Here is an 18,437-nt window from a genome sequence, read left to right on the forward strand (position 1 = left end):
ATACGCTAAAAAATCCGGCTGAATTCCGGGCAAATAAAAATCAACTCAATCAACTATTCAGCATTTGGAAGCCTGGCATTTCAACAAAAAATTGATAGGAATGATTTCAATTGAAACTTCAAACTGGCAAGTGCAGTGTTGGTGGAGCTTTAAACAGTCAACAGTGAATGTCCAGAATGTGTGATACTTTTTATTTAATTATCAGAAAGTAACGAAATCGAAACGACCCAGCTTACGAGATTGAGACAGTGGAATTTGTTTGGTCCCTCGGGAGTGTTCAGTCCGGCGAACGAACTGTCAGATTTCGTTCAGCTCCCGTTGTTCGTTTATGCAACCTTTTAAGCGGCTCCGTATTCCCTCCACGTTGGTCTCCCGATCGGATCCGCGTCTCCTGATCCCCGAGTTTGCCTTCCCGAACTTGCTTATGTGTTAATCGTTTCGCACGGGCCATTATTCAGATAATGCCTTCCAGAATTCATCACAGGTAATCTGGCTCGGCCCGGAAGCCCTCCTGCGGAATATCGACGACGTATTATAGGCTTTGCAGTTCGGTAACGTGGGAGCATTTTACTGATTAGATGAGTGTTCGCGTGGAAAATGCAAATCTTGGAATAGGCCCTTGTATTGACTACACAGTTAAGGCTAACCTTTCAATATTTATTCGGCTCTCCCCATTTCCCCTTTCGATTTGCCATTCTCGTCGTAAATACCCGGGCTTTTATCCGCTTCTAGTTCCATTTCCTTTGCGTTGTTAAACGTGTGATACGACTCCACACGTTTTGCTCGTACGTTTTTCTAACAATATCTTATTAGCGAAGTTCGGGGGCGGTCGGATAAAATATTCACTTTGATGGCGGAGTTAGCGGGAGTTGGAGCGTGCTCGGACGTCTGGCGGGCTCGAGGTGCGAGCTTTAAATCGCGATTAAGAGGTTATTGCTTCCGAGTGAGACAAATGTTTTGGATGGCGCTTTTTCCGCGACATTGGACGGATAACTGTGAAGACAGTGACAGGAAGTGCGGCCATTCGGAGCTAGCCACTCGTGTCATTACCGTAAATTTTTACAAGGCGGTAAAAACGCAGACCTGGGAAAACAACTTATTTTTCTGTTTGGACGAGAGGTGAGAAACGGGACCGTGTCAATACGAAGGCTGGGAGCAGATGTCTAGGATTTTGCACTCGAAGCATAATTTTACCTCCTGAACGTAGGCTAATATGATTTTTTGAAGAATCTGTATTTTTTTTATTTTCAAATTTACTCCTTCGGTACAGTTTCAGTGTTTTTATTTCCCGAATCCATGGGCGACTGGCTATTTTTATGTTTTCGCGACGTTTCAGACCCCCAGAATACGAAAACTTAGTTCTGCCATTTCAGTGAATACTATTTAAATTTTATAAAATAATGTCCCCTCTATTTGTGGTTTATGAATCCTTGTTGAGTTTTTACACTATGTATGCAGATTTTTGGAAAACAATCAAAATTGCACAACATTTTAAAATTTGGCTTTGAAATAGCACAATCCAATACTTTAATCTTAAATTTTTATCCCAGACATCGAGATTTTTGATAAAAAAAATAATTTTTCGGCTTTCGATTTTTTGGTTTACCACTTTTTCGATATTTCAGTTTTGGGATTTTTCAATATTTCGATTCTTAAATTTTTCGATTTTTCGATTTTGTATCTTTTTGAATATTAAATTGTTCAATTTTTGAATTTTTTGCTTTTTTAATGTTTTAATTTCTCGACTTTCCGATATTGCGATTTCTAAATCTTTCAACTTCCGATTTCTCAATGTTTCGATATATCAGTTTTAGGATTTTTCAGTTATTTGATTTTTCAATTTTTCGAATTTTTCGATTTTACAATTTTTGCCGTTTCTAAATTTTCAGTTTCTCCATTAATCGATTTTTTGACTTTGCAGATGTTTGGCTTCTCGACTTATAGATTTTTTTTCCTATTCTTCGATTTCTAGACTCTTTAATTTTCCCTTGATCGACGTCTCGATTTCTCGATTTTTTGGTTTTTCAATTCTTCAATTGTTCGACTTTTCGATTTCTCGATGTTTCAATTTTTCGATTTTTCAGTTTTTCAATTTTTCAATATTTCCGTTTTGAGATTTTTCAACATTTCGATTCTTAAATTCTTCGATTGTTCATCTTTTCGATTTTTGAACTTATTGATTTTTTAATGTTTCAATTTCTCGATTTTCAAATTTTCAATTTTTTTAAATCTTAGATTGCTCAGTTTCTCGACTTTTCGATTTCTCAGTTCGTCAATTTTTCGAATTTTTGAATTAAAGATTTTTCAATGTGGATTATTTTAATTTATCGATCTTACGATTTTTCTCTGCTTTAGATAATTCAATAATTTAGTTTTTCGATTTTTAATTTTTCCATTTTCAATTTTTTAATTTTTCATTTCCTAGACAGAGATTTTAATGTTTCGATTTTTCGATTGTTCACTTTCTCTATTTTTCGATTTTTCAATTTTTTAATTTTTTGACTTTTTCAATTTTAAATTTTCGAGTTTTTAATTTTTCGATCTTTCGATTTTATGCTATTTCGACTTCGCGATTTTACGGTTTTCGACTTCTCAACTTTTTGATTTCTCGATTTCTCAGTCTTTTGTTTCGATTTCTCCACGTTTTAATTTTTCGATATTTCAATTTTACAGTTTTTCGATTTACCAATTTTTAGAGATTTCAATTTTGGGATTTTTCAATTTCTCCATTTTCAGTTTTCCCAACTTCAATTTTTCAATTTTACGACTTTTCGATATCTCGATTTTTCAAGTTTTCGATTTCTCAATTTTTCGGCATTTTAGTTTTGGGAATTTTTCAATTTCTGTTTTTTTAATTTTAGATTTTTCAATTTTTCGACTTCTCGGTTTTAGATATTTGGTTTTTTTCGACTTCTCGACTTTTCGATTTCTCGATCTTTTAATGTTTCGATTTATCGATATTTCAATTTTTTAATGTTTTGATTTATGTATTAATGTTCCAAATTTTCAATTATCTCATTTTCCAATTTTTGGTGTTTCTAAATTTTCAATTTCTCAATTAATCAATTTTTTGGCTTTTCGACTTTTTGATTTTTCATTTTTTTTATTTTCCTATTCTTCTGTTTCTAGACTTTTAATTTTCCATTGCTCGATGTCTGGATTCCTCGATTTCTGAGTTTTTCAATTTATCGATTTATCACTTTTTCAATATTTCAGTTTTGGGATTTTTCAATAGTTCGATTCTTACATCTTTCAGCTTTTCATTTTTTCAATTTTTCGATTTTTTTATATTTTCGATTTTTCAATTTTTGATTATTTCAATTCGTTGTTCTTACGATTTTTCGACTGCTTGGCTTTAGATATTTCAACTTCTCAATTTTTCCATTTTTAATTTTTTACTTTTTCGATTTTTTTTTTTCTCAATTTTTCATTTTCTGGATACAGAGATTTTTATGTTTCAATTTTTTATTTCAATTGTTCTCTTTCCCGATTTTTCCATTTTGCAATTTTTTTAAGTTTTCGATGTTTTAAATTTTCCATTTTTTAATTTTTCGGTTTTTCGACTCCTCGACTTTTTATTTTCTCGACTTCTCAACCTTTTTGTTTTAATTTTTCCACGTTTCTTCGACTTTTCGATTTAACGATCTTCCCATTTTTCTGTTTCAACTTTACAATTTTTCGATTTGGCAATTTTTTAAGATTTCAGTTTTGAGATTTTTCAAGATTTCGATTCTAAAATTTTTCGATTTTTGATTCTTGATCTTTTTGGTTTTTAAATATTTACATTTTTCGTTTTTTTTTTATGTCCTAATTTTTCAATTTTTCAATTTTTGGATTCAATTACTCAATTTTTAAATTTTTTCAATTTTAAATTGTTCCGTTTCTCAACTTTCCGATTTTTCGGCTTTTCGATTTCTCAATTTTTCAACTTCCGATTTCACAATGTTTCGATATTTCACTTTTAGAACTCGATTTTTCAATTCTTCGAATTTTTCGATTTTTCAAACTTTGGCGCTTCTAAAGTTTCGATTTCTCGATTAATCGATTTTTTGATTTCTCAATTTTTGGCTTTTCGACATTTAGATTTTTCATTTTCTTTTTTAATTTCCTATTCTTCGATTTCCAGATTTGTTAATTTTCCATTGCTCGACGTTTCGATTTCTCGATTTTGTAGTTTCTAAATTCTACAGTTTTTCCGACTTTTCGATTCTTCAATTCTTGAGCTCTTCGATTTATCGATTTATCAATTTTCCAGTCTTCCTTTTGGCATTTTTCAAAATTTCGATTCTTAAATTCTTCGCTTTTTCATCTTTTCGATTCTCCGTTTTTCGATTTTTTAATGTTTCAATTTCGACTTTTCAATTTCTCAGTTCGTCGATTTTTCAATTTTTCCAATTTTTAAATTTTAGAATTTTCAATTTTTGATTATTTCGATTTGTCGATCTTACGATTTTTCGACTACTCGACTTTAGACATTTCAATTTAACAATTTTTCGATTTTTTATTTTTCCATTTTCAATTTTTTAACTTTTCGATTTTTTAATTTTTCAATTTTTCGTTATTATTTATTTATTTATTATTTATTTTCAATACAAAGCCCAACGGACTTAAAGCCTTTCAATTGCAAACATTTTAAGATTATCGGAAGTATTGTAAATCAGTAATCAAAATTAATACATGTTAAAAAGTAGCATAAACTTGAATTTGTGGTTTATGAATCCGTCTTGAATTTTTATCCACGTCATCGAGATTTTTGGGAAAAAATTCAAAATTGTATAACAATTTTTCAATTTTTCGATATTTCAACTTTTTCATTTTTAAAATTTTCAATTTTTCGACTTTTCCATTTTTCGATCTTGCAATTTTTAGGTTTTTCAATTTCTGGCGTTTCTAAATTTTGGATTTCTCGATTAAACGATTTTTCAAATTTTAGATTTTTTTTCTGATTTCGATTTCTTGATGTATTGACTTTTCGAATTTTACATTTTTAGAATTTTGAGTTTACCATTTCTCGATTTCCCCATCTTTGAGTCTTTCAATTCTTAAATTTTTCGGTTTTTCGTTTCGATTGTTCAATTTCCCAAAATTTATCGGTTTTTTCAATTTTTTTCATTATTCGGTTTAAATTTTAAATTTTTAAATTTTTCAATTTTTCAATTTTTGATTTTATGTTGTTTCGATTTCTCAATTTTTCGATTTTTTGACTTCGATTTCTCGATATTTTGACTTTTCGACTTTTAGATTTTTCGATTTTTTTATTTTCCCGTTTCTCTATTATTGGACTTTTAGATGTGTCGATTGCTCTACGTCTCGATTTTTCGATTTTTCAGTTTTTCAATTCCACATTTTTGGAAATTTCAATTTTTAGACCTTTTAATTCTCGATTTATTGACTTTTCGGCGTTAGATATTTAGGTTTTTTGATTTTACCATTTCTCGATTTCTCAGTTTTTCGATTCTTCAATTTTTTGATTTCGGAATTTTTCGACTTTTCGATTTCTCAAATTTTCAGTTTCTTGATTTCTAGATTTTTCGACATTTGATGTTTGAATTTTACGATTTTTCAGTTTTTCAAATATTTAGTACTTTGGCTTTCCATTTTTCAATTTTTCGAAATTTTTAATTTTTCAATTTTTTGATTTTCGATTTCTCAACGTCCGTACTTTCGACTTCTCGGTTTTAGATATTACAGTTTTTTAATTTTTTAATTTTTTATACGTTAATTTTTCGATTTCTCGAAATCTCGGTTTTTCGACTTTTCAAATTTGGGAATTCTTCAATTTTTGGATTTTTACTTTTTCGATTTTTAATTTATCGATTTTTTAGATTTTAGATTCTTCGATTTTTTTAATATTTCGATTGTTCGATCCTCCAATTTTTCGACTTCGAATTTCGATATTTCGGATCTTTGCTTTTTCGATTTTTAAATTTTCCGATATCTCAATTTTTTGATTCTTCAATTTCTAGCTTTTTAAATTTTTCAATTCTTCAATTTTTCCATTTTTAAAATGTTCAATATTTCAATTTTTTCGATTTCTCGATTTGACTTTTCGATTTTTAGAATTGCAGGTTTTTGATTTTTCTATTTCGATTTTTCGATTTATTGACTCTTCGGCTTTTAGATTTTTAGGTTTTTTGATTTTAACATTTCTTAATTTCTCGATTTTTCAGTTTTTCGATTCTATTCTTTGATTTCCCAATTTTTCGATTTATAGAAGTTATGAAATTTTCGAATTTTCGGCTTTTCGATTTTTCGATTGTTCGATTGCTTCATTTTTCGATACTTCAATTTTTTTTATATTCGATTTCTTGATTTTTATTAATAAATTTCTCAATTTTTCGAAATTTCCATTTTACGTGTTCTCAATTTTCGATTCTTCAATTTTTGGGGTTTCCCATTTCTCTATTACTGAATTTTTCGATGTTTCGATTGCTCGACGTCTCGATTTCTCGATTTTTCAGTTTTTCAAGTCTTCAGTTTTTAGCTATTTCAATTTTTCCATTTTTATAATTTTTAATTTTTCGACTTTTATGTTTTCTCGATCTTTCAGTTTCTCGATTTTTTTATTTTGACGTTTTCAATTTCTGGATTTATAGAGATTTCGATATTTCGATTTTTACGCTATTTCGATTTCTCAATTTTTCGGTTTTTCGATTTCCCGATTTCTCGATGTTTTGATATTTCGACTTTTAGATATTTGAATTTTTCAATGTTTCGACTTACCGATTTTTCAACATCGATCTTCCAGTTTTTCGATGTTTCGTCTTTTCTTCGATTTTTTTCGTTTTTCAATTTTTCAATTTATCGATTTATCAATTTTTGAATATTTCAGTTTTGGAATTTTTCAACATTTCAGTTGTTAAATTTTTCGTTTCGATTTTTCGATTTCTCGATTTTTCAATTTTTCGATTTCTAAATTTATCAGATTTTTCGATGTATTGATGTTTCGATTTCTTTCGACGGTACGGATTTTGGATTTAACGATCTTCCAATTCTTCAGTGTTTCGACTTTTTAATGCTCGATTTCGAGATTTCAGTTTTGGGATTTTTCAATTTGTCGATTTTTCAGTTTTTCGATTCTTCAATTTTTCGATTTTACGATTTTTTGATATTTTAATTTTCCTATTTTTTAGTTTTTGATACATTAATTTTTCGATTCTCGCCATCTCGATTTTTCAACTTTTAAATTTTTTCGATTTTTCGATTTCTCGATTTTTCAACCTTTCAATTTTAGATTTTTGGATTTTTTGATGTTCCGATTCGACTTCGTTATCCAATATTTCGATTTCGCATTCGATATTTTTAATTTCTCGATTTTTAAAGTATTTAATTTTTTGATTTCTTGATTTATCGAAGTTCCAATTTTTCGATTGTTCGAATTCTCAATATTCCAATTTTTCTAAAAGCATTTTTCCCGTTGGTTATCTGCTTTAAATATATTTCATATTTTCCGCACTTTATATAGGTTATCACAAAACAAAAATCGAAACATTTTTTATAATTTTTCAAAGTATATTTTTTATGTTCGTTTTTGGAAATTCGATTTAATTTGAAGCATGTAGCACTATTAAATGCACGTGCCGCTTCAAGAGATAGGGGTACCCACTCGTTTATAAATACGCCACGTCGAATTTTTACAAAGTAGTCCGTTAGAAACACGTGTCCGAAAAAACACGTGTTTTACGACGCTCCTTCAAACTCCTTTAATATCCCCTTCGACTGCATAATCGCACCTCTAACCTGACTGGAACGAGTCTTAAAATAGAGTTACTGCACTAGATAATAAAGAAGTTAACAAATAAAACACGAATTAAACTCCAACAAAGACAACAGACGTAAACTAACACTTACTTTTTATAGATTTCGTCATAGTGTCTTTACGAGCACCCACTTTTAAATTCCCAAACTAAAATATTCCCATAAATCGCAAACTACATAAACCCAGCCAACAAAGCAGTCTGCAGTCTGGTCCCAGCTTTGTCTGCAACTTTGTCGACCAATAATTCATGCAATTAGAGTAATTATATGCCGGTGAACTTTATTTTGGGTTAGTATGTGGAATCAACTCCGATAATTATGGTATTTGTCCAGGATGTAACGGTTGAAATGCCACAATGTTGGGAGATTATCAATTCAAGTATCTCCGGGAACCGCTATTCGAAGTGGATTTCTCATGAGTGTTGTGTAATTGCTTAATTGAATGGAAATAGGATCAATTAAAATCAAATTATGATATTAATTAATTGATGCTAATTATCGCATTATCGCCATTGTGATGACATTTTTCGACCGAGCAATAAGGTTAATGAAGGTTAAGTCGCTAATTGAAATTGCTGGAGTGGAAGGTGGTTTTCTACTTCGGGCGATGATGAAGATGACGCATGAAAAAATCTGTGATCACTGAATACCCAGAAATGGACTAATCTTATTTAAAATATGCACGTTTTCGCGAATGCTCATGTTTCAAGGTAATTAAGAAAAGAAATTAACCATTAGTGCATTCCATATTTCGAGTGTGATGGTTGACGTCACCAGATAAGTGTGAAAGTTGTTCAATGGAAAATTGCGTCGTCAGGTAACGACGAATTACAACAAACAAAAACGAAATCATTATTCAACCTATTAATGTTATTAAAAATTACCGATAAGAATAAGTTGATAGAAGCAGTTGTAAATAGAGGTTGATCGGGATAAGACGTGTTATAACCGTCTAAATATACCACAAACATTTATATCAGAAAGTTGCACAACCTTATAAAAAAAGTGTAAAGCAATTGTGTACTCATTAGTGCTATATCTACTACAATGTAGATCTTTGTTAACACTCATTCCTAGGAACCAATCCCGATTGTTATAAAATTCCTAAATCCGAATCACTTATCGATTAGAAGATAACCGAACATCGAGATTATCACGAGATAAAATAAAAATTGTCAGTTAGTCGACGCAAGAACGTATATCAAACACGTGCAGTACTGGAATATTAATTGCCACTCGCCATGAAAATTCCACGTCTCGTTTTTTTCCTTCTTTATGCACACTTTTCAACCGGAACAGTCGTACTCGATGCTAGAGCCACCGAGGGACCAGTGCTAAGAGTAGAAGATTGCTACATGCTGGTAAAATTTCCATCAACTCTATAAAACTACTTCATCCTTGCTAATCTTCCAGGAAAAAGTAGCAATCAATGTAACCAATTCCCAGTGTGACTTCATTATAAGTAGTACTGACGGACACTTAGGTAGTGTCATGTTCACCATAGAAGGAGATTCGGTAAATTTCGATAGTCAATGAGACCCCAAACTACACACCAATTTTTAGGATGAAGAAAACATTTTCGAATTACAGTACATATCACCACCTAGAACTAGTGATACTGTTGTACCGATCTACTTGGTACTGAAACAAAACCAAGTGTTGTCTTACGAAACCACGAACAAATTTAACTTCAACGTAAACGTTGCGGTAATTAAAAAAACGCGTCTCTTATTCATGGTACTGATAAAGAATTTTCAGGGTGCTAGCGAGAAAGTACCAGTTGCAGTCTACGTTTATAAACCGCCAGCTTGGACCGATGGTTTAAGTATTGAACAAATCGAAGAAGAACAAGAAAATACGGTACTTTGACTATTTTAACTTTCTGTGACTAGCATTGTCTTGTAGATTTTTACCATATCGGCTGCACCAGGCGATGGCCACCCTCTCAGTGACATAACAATTGAACTTATCGACAGCACATTTCAACAAATCGAAGTAGGCCAATGGAACCGAAATACCCTAGAAATTATAGTTCCAAAAATCGACAGAGAACAACAAAGCAGTTTTGAGATCTATCTAGAAGCGTCTTATTCTGAGCACCCAAGAGCCTCAGCTGTAAGAACTATCGGGGTACTAGTTACAGATGTAGATGACAATCCGCCCACGATTCAATTCAACCACAACAAATCCGTCGAAGTCACCGTACCCCTAAATGCAACTAGTGTGGTTGTGACAAACGTTAAAATTTCCGACCCCGATTTGGTAAAAGTACTAATAAAATCGGTTACTTGGTACTAATATTTAAACACAGGGTCTACATTCTGAGTTTTCGGTTAGTCTTAAAAGCCCCGATAGTCTGAGACCAGCTTTGACAGTGTCACCCGCAACGGGAGTAGGTAACGAAACTATCGATATAATCATAGATCCAACGAAGCTAGTTGAGGACGACCTAACGTGGGGTACTTTCGCACTGGAGGTATATTTTTTTCGCACGATTGCTTCCATTTTTTGGAAATTTTTGGTTGCAGTTGCACGCGAAAAGTGTGAACAATGAGAATTTTGAAGATTCGGTGCCAATGACGGTCACCTTGTACAAAGAACAAAGTTCTGGGAGTGCTAGTTTGGGTACTACTTCGGCTGTATTGTTCACCGCACTTGTACAATGCTGGAGGTACCTTTAAGTTAATAAGTTTTACGGTTTATTTTTAGTTATCACGGTTTTTGTAATTAATAAATTGTAATCGACTTTATTGAATGATTTTTCGTTCCTAATCGACTTTATCTCCAATATTGGTGGAGTAAATATTTTCGACTAAGCGAACGGTTTTTGGTTTGTTTTGATATTATTGCCGTAGGTCTTCAATTTTTACTTTCCGAGTGTAACACTGTGTCAATTTTTCAGTTTTTTGATTTTTTAAATTATCGACTTTTTTAAATTTTCGATTTCTCGATTTTTTATTTTCGATTCTCCAGTTTTTCGATTTTTCAATTTTTGGCGTCTTTAAATTTCCGATTTTTGGGTTTTAGACTTTTTGATTTCTCGATTTTTTTTATTGTTCGACTTTTACGTTTTCCGAATTTTTGACTTTCCCATTTCTCGATTTTTAAATTTTAGATTTTCCAACTTTTCAATACTCTGATTTTTCTATTTTTCAGTTCCTCAGTTTTTTTATTTTTCAATTTTTCGAATTCTTAAATTTTTGATGTTTCGATTTCTAGATTTTTTAGCATTTCGACTCCCATGTAACATGCAATTAAGCTCCGCCCCCCGGCTTACGACGAATAAAAAATAATCGTCAGAATTGAGACGGGGTGGGTGGGTGGGGCTTATATTTTGCCTTTTTTTTTTCTTCATATACATAGCCATCTTTTCACAACAAGAAACTTAAAACATGGTTAAAATGGTACATTTTTGGACGGAAACATGGATTTTGCTAGGGGCTATAGATTTTGCAATTATGGGGCGGACCCTAATTGCAAAATCAATATTTCCTTATGAAAATTTTCCATTTTTAACATGTTTTAAGTTTCATCTTGTAAAAATAAGTCTACACATATTAAAAGAAAAATAAGGTAAAATGATAGATATTATTTCATATAGTAATTTCTCGTGGAAAAACGAGGATTTAACAATTAAGCTCCGCCTCTCGGCTTACGACGAACACAAAAAATCATCAGAATTGCGATAGGGTGGGTGGGCGGGGCTTATATTTAGCCTTTTATTTCTTAATATACATAGCCATCATTCACAAGAAACTTAAAACATGGTTAAAATGGCACATTTTGCAAGGAAATATGGATTGTGCAATTATGGGGAGGAGCCTAATTACAAAATCGATATTTCCGCATACAAATTTCCCATATTAAACATATTTTTTATATTCACCGTGAGTCAAGAGGGCGGAGCTAAATGCAAAATACTCATTTGTTTACAGAAAATTAAAAACATGTTTTTAAGTATCGTGTTGTTCAAATAATACCATGTACATTAAGAAAAAAAAGCAAAATATAGACCCCGCCCACCCACCCCATCCCGATTGTGATGATTTTTTGTATTCTTAGAAACCTAAAACACGTTTAAAATGGTAAATTTTTGTAGGAAAGTATCGATTTTGCAATTAGGCTCCGCCTCCGGTCTGACAAAGAATGAAAAATTCAGCATAATTGAACTTGGGATGGATATGGATGGGGCTTAATTTTTGGCTTGTTTTTTTCTTAATATACATAGTACAAAAAATTTTTTATTGCTTGTAGAGAAATCAGGATTTTGCAATTAAACTCCGCCCCTCGGCTCACGACGAATGAAAAAATCATCACAACTGAGATAGGGCGGGGCTTACATTTTGCCTTTTTTTCTTAGATTGTGTAGTCATCTTTTCGCAACAAGAAACTTAATACATATTTAAAGTGGTAAATTTGTATAGGAAAATATGGATTTTGCAATTACGCTCCGCCCCACGGTCTGATAACGAATGAAATATTCATCATGATTGAGATCGAGACGGATGGGTGGGAATTCTGTTTAGAAAAATAAGGATTTTACAATTACGCTCCGCCCCTCGGCTTACGACGAATAAAAAAAATCATCAGAATTGAGTTCGGGCGGGTGGGCGGGGCTTATATTTTGCCTCGGTTTTTCTTAATATATATAGCCATCTTTTCACAAGCAACTTAAAACATGGTTAAAATGGTACATTTTGGCAAGAAAATTTGGATTTTGCAAGTATGGGGCAGAGCCTAACTGCAAAATACTTATTTCTTTACAAGAAGTTAAAAACATGTTTTTGAATATCGTGTTGTTCAAAGAATACTATATATATTAAGAAAAAAGAAAGGCAAAATATAAACCCCGCCCACCCACCCCGTCTCAATTGCGATGATTTTTTTTATTCTTAGAAACTTAAAAAACGTTTAAGATGGTAAATTTTGTTAAGGAAATACGGATTTTGCAATTAGGCTTCGCCAGAATACTGTGTATATTAAGAAAAAAAAAGGCAAAATATAAATAGAAAAATCAAAAAAGTGAAACGTCGAAGAAAAATTTAGCAATCCAATTCGAAAAATTTAAAAAATCAAAAAATTGAAAAACTGAAAATTCGTGAAATCGAAAAATTCGAAATTGAAATCTCGAAAATTTGGGAAGTCCAAGCATCGAAAAGTCGAGAAATGGCAAAATATAAAAATCGGAGAATCGAAAAATAAAAAATCGAGAAATCGAAAATCTTAAAAAGTCTAAAATTTGAAGAATCAAATAACTGAAAAATTGAGAAATTTGAAGCTGAAAATTCGAGAAATCGAAAAATCATTACACAATTTTTTTCCAAGGACTATGTTACTTTTTAAGATTTAAATAACAATTATTATTCGTAGCTGACGTCCGGGTAGTAAAAATTGGGCACCTACGGCAATAATATCAAATCAAAAACCGTTCGGATTGGTAGAAAATATTTACCCTATCAATATTGGACATAAAGATGACTAGGAACGAACAATTATTAATTCAGTAAAATTCACTACATTTTATTAATAAAAAAAACTGTGATGATTAAAAATTAAACCGTAATATTAACTTAAAGGTACCTCCAGCATGACACAATTGCAGTGAACAGTAAAGCCGAAGTAGTACCCAAACTAGCACTCCCAGAACTTTGTTCTTTGTATAAGGTGACAACTACACGAGTAGCATTTAGGTATATGATGACTTCGATGGTTTTGTTCTGATTGAATGGAATCGTGGGCGGATTGTCATCTACATCTGTAACTAGTACCCCGATAGTTCTTACAGCTGAGGCTCTTGGCTGCACCTCTACATACATTTCAAAACTGCTTTGTTGTTCTCTGTCGATTTTTGGAACAATAATTTCTAACATATTCGTCCACCATTGCCTATTTCTATTTGATTATGTGCTATCTATAACTACAATTACTACGTCACAGGTGCAGCCTATATGATAAAAATCTACAACACAATGCTAGTCACAGAAAGCTAAAATACTCAAAGTACCGTATATTCCTGTTCTTCTTCTATTTGTTTAGTACTTGAACTATCGGTCCAAGCTGGCGGTTTATAAACGTAGACTGTAAATGGTACTTTATCGCTAGCACCCTGAAAATTACGTATCCGTACTATTAAAAGACACGTTTTTCTGAATTACCGCAACGTTTATGTTGAAGTTAAATTGGTTTTTGGTTTTCGTAAAATAGCACTTGGTTGGTCTTGTTTCAGTACCAAGTACATACATACATAGGACTTTATTCATGTTAAAATAATACATGATTAGGCGGAGTCTAGCCATAGGCTATTCCACTCAACCTTACAAAATAAATATTCAATGCAAAAACAATAAAATAATAAAATTAACTTAGAGATGCAATAGTTATGAAGAAAATAATAATATAAATATGTATATAATAACCACAACAAAAATATATAATTCACACAATAATTTAACAGTAAATATTAAGAATTTGGATACAGGACATATATCTACAAATATGGGCGTCCCAGATAGCTAAATTTATGACGATTCCGAGTGCAACAGAATGTTTTTTATTTTTTTCCGAAAGCTGTTCACAGAAGTACAATACAGCAATTCAGAATTAAACTTATTATAAGACTTAATAATGTTAAATGACAATGATTTACAAAAAATAGAGGTAAAAAATCTTGGCATTGACAACTGCTGAAGGTTCCTTAGTGGTATATTAGTATCTAAAATACTTTGTCTCGAGCGAAACTTCCTACGCAAATACGGAGGTGAGTAGATCGACGTAATTGTGGTACTACTACCAGGTGGTGATTTGGACTGTAATTCGAAAATATTTTCTTCACGCCAAAAAATTATCTGTAGTTTGGGGTCTTATTGACTGTCGAAATTTACCGAATCTTCTGCTATGGTGAACGTGATAGCATATAGCAATCTTCTACTCTTAGTACTGGATCCTCAGTGGCTCTAGCTTCGAATACGACTGTTGAAAAGTGTCAGTGTGCATAAAGGACGAAATAAAGGAGACGCAATGGGACTAAGAAAAATTAATACAACAGTACTGCACGTGTTTGATATATTTACTTGCGTCGACAAACTGACAATTTTTATTTTATGTCGTGATAAGTGAGTCTCTAAAGTTGCTAGAAATTGGGACTGACGTTATATCAGTCCAATGCGAATCAAATGGACATTCGGTTTACTCGTCGTATATACCTCTCCTTGTCTAACACGTGCATATTCCCACCCCTGTTTGTCCATGTCCCTCCTTTTCTATCTTGTGCGCGTAAATGTATGGGGTATGTTGTGCCTCTCCTCTGACGACAACCCTGAAAAAGCTTTCTAGGTGAGAGGGGAAGTGGAGCGCGCGCACGCTCGATATAGACATAGAGCCCCCCGACCCTCTTGGCCTAGCCGATGCGTCACGCATGCGCCCCCGTTCTTCTGAGATCCATGGGCCTTGGGCCCCCGCCCAAGGATGAGGGGACCCTTGGTTTTTCGGCGATTCTTACAAATGTTTTTTTTTTCCTATATGGACATCATTTTAAAAAACAGAAAGAACTAATACATTTTCTTTTTAATATTTTATTAACAGTTTTATGTATATACGATTACATCATGTTGCGGCCAACATAATTGGCAATCATTCGTACATTATTTAAACTACAAATATACTTCCTACCTTTTATATGATTACAACATAATGGTAATTCAAAAACAGTTTCGAACAATGAATTGTTTGATAATTTTTACAACTGCTTATTTAATAAAGGATGTCCAGTTATGTGTAAATTAAAATCAATTCAATAAAAAAACCATAAAGTGATGACTGATGACATTAAATTTACAGAAGAATGCATTTGATGTGTTTGACAATATTCGTTGTATTTTAGAACATAATATTAATACACGACCGTGGGGCCATTATTCTATTTATTAGGTATTATTTTTAAATACATATGTATCGTACTGTTATATTAGCCGTACGTGTATTGCAGAAAAAATTATTAAACATGTTTTAAAAATATCGATAGAAAAGGAACGCCATGGACAAATAGGGATTGCAATATGCACGTGTTAGACAAGGAGAGGTCTATGCGACGAGCAAACCGCATGTCGATTTGATTTGCATGGGAATGACCAAACAAGTGCAGTACTGTAATATTAATTTTTCTTAGCCCCATTGCCACTCACCATGAAAATTCCACGTCTCCTTTTTTTCGTCCTTTATGCACACTTTTCAACCGGGACAGTCGTACTCGATGCTAGAGCCACTGAGGGCCCAGTACTAAAAGTGGAAGATTGCTACATGCTGGTAAAATTTCTATCAACTCTATAAAAGCACTTCATCCTTACTAATTTTCCAGGAAGAACTGGCAATCGATGTAAACAATTCCCAGTGTGAGTTCATCATAAGTAGTACCGACGGACACTTAAGTAGTGTCACGTTCACCATAGAAGGCGATTCGGTACATTTCGACAATCAATAAGACCCCAAACTACAGATCATTTTTTAGCATGAAGAAAACATTTTCGAATTACAGTACAGATCACCACCTAGTAGTAGTGATTTAGTTACATCGATCTACTTGGTACTGAAACAAGACCAAGTGCTGTTTTACGAAAGCACGAACCAATTTAACTTCAACGTAAAAGTTGCGGTAATTAAAATAACGTGTCTCTTATTCATAGTACTGATAAAGAATTTTCAGGGTGCTAGTGAGAAAGTACCAATTACAGTCTACGTTTATAAACCGCCAGCTTGGACCGATAGTTCAAGTATTAAACAGATAGAAGAACAAGAAGAAAATACGGTACTTCGATTATTTTAACTTTCTGTGATTAGCATTGTCTTGTAGATTCTTACCATATCGGCTGCACCAGGCGATGGCCACCCTCCCTGTGACATAGTAATCGCAGTTATAGACAGCACATTTAATCAAATAGAGATAGGTCAATGGGGGATGAATGTCTTAGAAATTATAGTTCCAAAAATCGACAGAGAACAACAAAGCAGTTTTGAAATCTATCTAGAGGCGTTTTATTCTGAGCAACCAAGAGCCTCAGCTGTAAGAACGATCGGGGTACTAGTTACAGATGTAGATGACAATCCGCCCTTGATTCAATTGAACCACAACAAAACCGCCGAAGTCACCGTACTCCTAAATTCTACTCGTGTAGTTGTCACCTAGTACTACTTCGGTTTTACTGTTCATCGCACCTGTACAATGCTGGAGGTACCTTCAAGTTAATATTACGATTTAGTTTTTAATTATCACGCCTTTTTATTAATAAAGTGTGCTAATCCGAATGGTTTTTGATTTGATGTTATTAATGTCGGGCCTTAATTTTTGCTTTCCGTGTTTAAGTTAAGAATAATAAATGTTATTTAAATGTCAAAATTAACATAAGCCTAAATATGTTGTTTATGAATCCGTGTTGAATTTGTATCCTAGATATCGAGATTTGGAAAAAAATTCAAAACTGTAACGATTTTTCTCGAATTTTCAACTTTGAATTTCTCAGTTTTTCAGTTTTGGGAATTTTCAGTTATTCGATTCCCAAATACTCGACATTTTTTTAATTTTCAATTCTCCAATTTGTCAATTTTTCAATTTGTAACGTTCGACTTTTGGGTTTTTCAATTTTTTTATTTTCTCATATTTCGATCAATTTTTAGAGATTTTAATTGCGGGATTTTTCAATTTCATTTTTTACGTTTTTGATTTTTCAATTTTTCGATTTTTGAAATTTTTCAATTTCCCATTTGTTCAGTTTTTGGATTGCTAAAATTTTCTTCGATATTTCAGTTTATCGATTTATCAATTTTTCGATATTTGAGTTTTGGGATTTTTCAACATTTTCAACTCTCAAGTTTTTCGATTTCTCGTTTGTTTCGATTATCAGTTCTTCGATTTTTCTGTTTTTCAATTATTCGACTTTTTAAATTTTCGATCCATTTTCAAAATTTTCGATATTTAGACTTTTCAAGTTTTGATATCCTAATTTTTCGAGATTTCAGTTTTGGAATTTTTCAATTTCTCGATTCTTTGTTTTTCTCTTTTTTTAATTTTTCAATTTTTTACTTTTTTTAATGTTTCGATTTCCCTATTTTTTAATTTTTAATACTTATTTAATAAAAAATGTAAAATTTTTTGATTTTTAACATTTTTCGAGATACGATTTTTCAAGTTTTTAGCATATCAATTTTGGGAATTTTTCAATTTCTTACTTTTTAAATTTTTCGATTTCTATATTTTTCCATTTTAAGTCCTTCGATTTTCCTATTCTCCAGTTTTTCGACTTTTCAATTTTTGACGTCTCTAAGTTTCCGATATCTCAATTTTTTGACTTTTCGACTCTTAAATTTCTCGACTTTTTGATTTTGCCATATCTCGACTTTTTCGAGATTTCAACTTCGGGATTTTTCAGTTTTTCGATTTATCTATTTTTCGATATTTGAGTTTTGAAATTTTTCAACATTTTCACTCTTAAATTTTTCGATTTTCAGTTGTTCGATTTTTCTATTCTTCAATTTTTCGACTTTTTTCAATTTTCAACTTCTAGATTTTTGTTGATTCCCCAATTTTTCGATTTTTCAATTTTTTGACGTCTGTAAATTTTCGATTTCACGATTTTTTTGACTTTTCGACTGTAAGGTTTTCCGATTTCAATTTCACAATTTTTCGAGAT

General features: G+C 32.1%; 3 protein-coding genes across 4 annotated transcripts in view; 2 read left to right on the forward strand and 1 right to left on the reverse strand.

Annotated features, from left to right (window-relative positions):
* LOC135142880 (cadherin-87A) overlaps positions 1–18,437 on the reverse strand; it is a 280,747-nt gene that overhangs the window by 226,325 nt on the left and 35,985 nt on the right. The gene's annotated exons all lie outside the window — the stretch shown is intronic.
* LOC135142759 (protocadherin-20-like) lies at positions 751–16,996 on the forward strand. The gene is made up of 6 exons (XM_064074498.1): positions 751–785; positions 15,923–16,059; positions 16,112–16,213; positions 16,262–16,405; positions 16,457–16,558; positions 16,604–16,996. Exons 2-6 carry the CDS (start codon positions 15,940–15,942, stop codon positions 16,934–16,936), a joined length of 801 nt encoding a protein of 266 aa, XP_063930568.1. The 5' UTR covers positions 751–785; positions 15,923–15,939; the 3' UTR covers positions 16,937–16,996.
* On the forward strand, positions 8,840–10,508 carry LOC135142860 (protocadherin gamma-C4-like). Its single transcript, XM_064074636.1, has 7 exons — positions 8,840–9,119; positions 9,172–9,273; positions 9,322–9,465; positions 9,517–9,618; positions 9,664–10,020; positions 10,070–10,234; positions 10,287–10,508. Exons 1-7 carry the CDS (start codon positions 9,000–9,002, stop codon positions 10,437–10,439), a joined length of 1,143 nt encoding a protein of 380 aa, XP_063930706.1. The 5' UTR covers positions 8,840–8,999; the 3' UTR covers positions 10,440–10,508.

Source organism: Zophobas morio, unplaced genomic scaffold (assembly GCF_036711695.1).
Source record: "Zophobas morio isolate AGI-343-1 ecotype UQ-CSIRO unplaced genomic scaffold, CSIRO_AGI_Zmor_V1 ptg000054l, whole genome shotgun sequence".
NCBI classification, from domain to species: Eukaryota; Metazoa; Arthropoda; class Insecta; order Coleoptera; family Tenebrionidae; genus Zophobas; species Zophobas morio.

Excerpts from the sequence above, each read along its gene's own strand:
- LOC135142759 (XM_064074498.1), top strand. The coding sequence starts at position 15,940 with ATGAAAATTCCACGTCTCCTTTTTTTCGTCCTTTATGCACACTTTTCA. Across the intron at positions 16,406-16,456 it reads ACTTCAACGTAAAAGTTGCG|GGTGCTAGTGAGAAAGTACC; the intron begins GTAATTAAAATA and ends AAGAATTTTCAG. Across the intron at positions 16,559-16,603 it reads AAGAACAAGAAGAAAATACG|ATTCTTACCATATCGGCTGC; the intron begins GTACTTCGATTA and ends ATTGTCTTGTAG.
- LOC135142860 (XM_064074636.1), top strand. The coding sequence starts at position 9,000 with ATGAAAATTCCACGTCTCGTTTTTTTCCTTCTTTATGCACACTTTTCA. Across the intron at positions 9,120-9,171 it reads TAGAAGATTGCTACATGCTG|GAAAAAGTAGCAATCAATGT; the intron begins GTAAAATTTCCA and ends CTAATCTTCCAG. Across the intron at positions 9,274-9,321 it reads TCACCATAGAAGGAGATTCG|GATGAAGAAAACATTTTCGA; the intron begins GTAAATTTCGAT and ends ACCAATTTTTAG.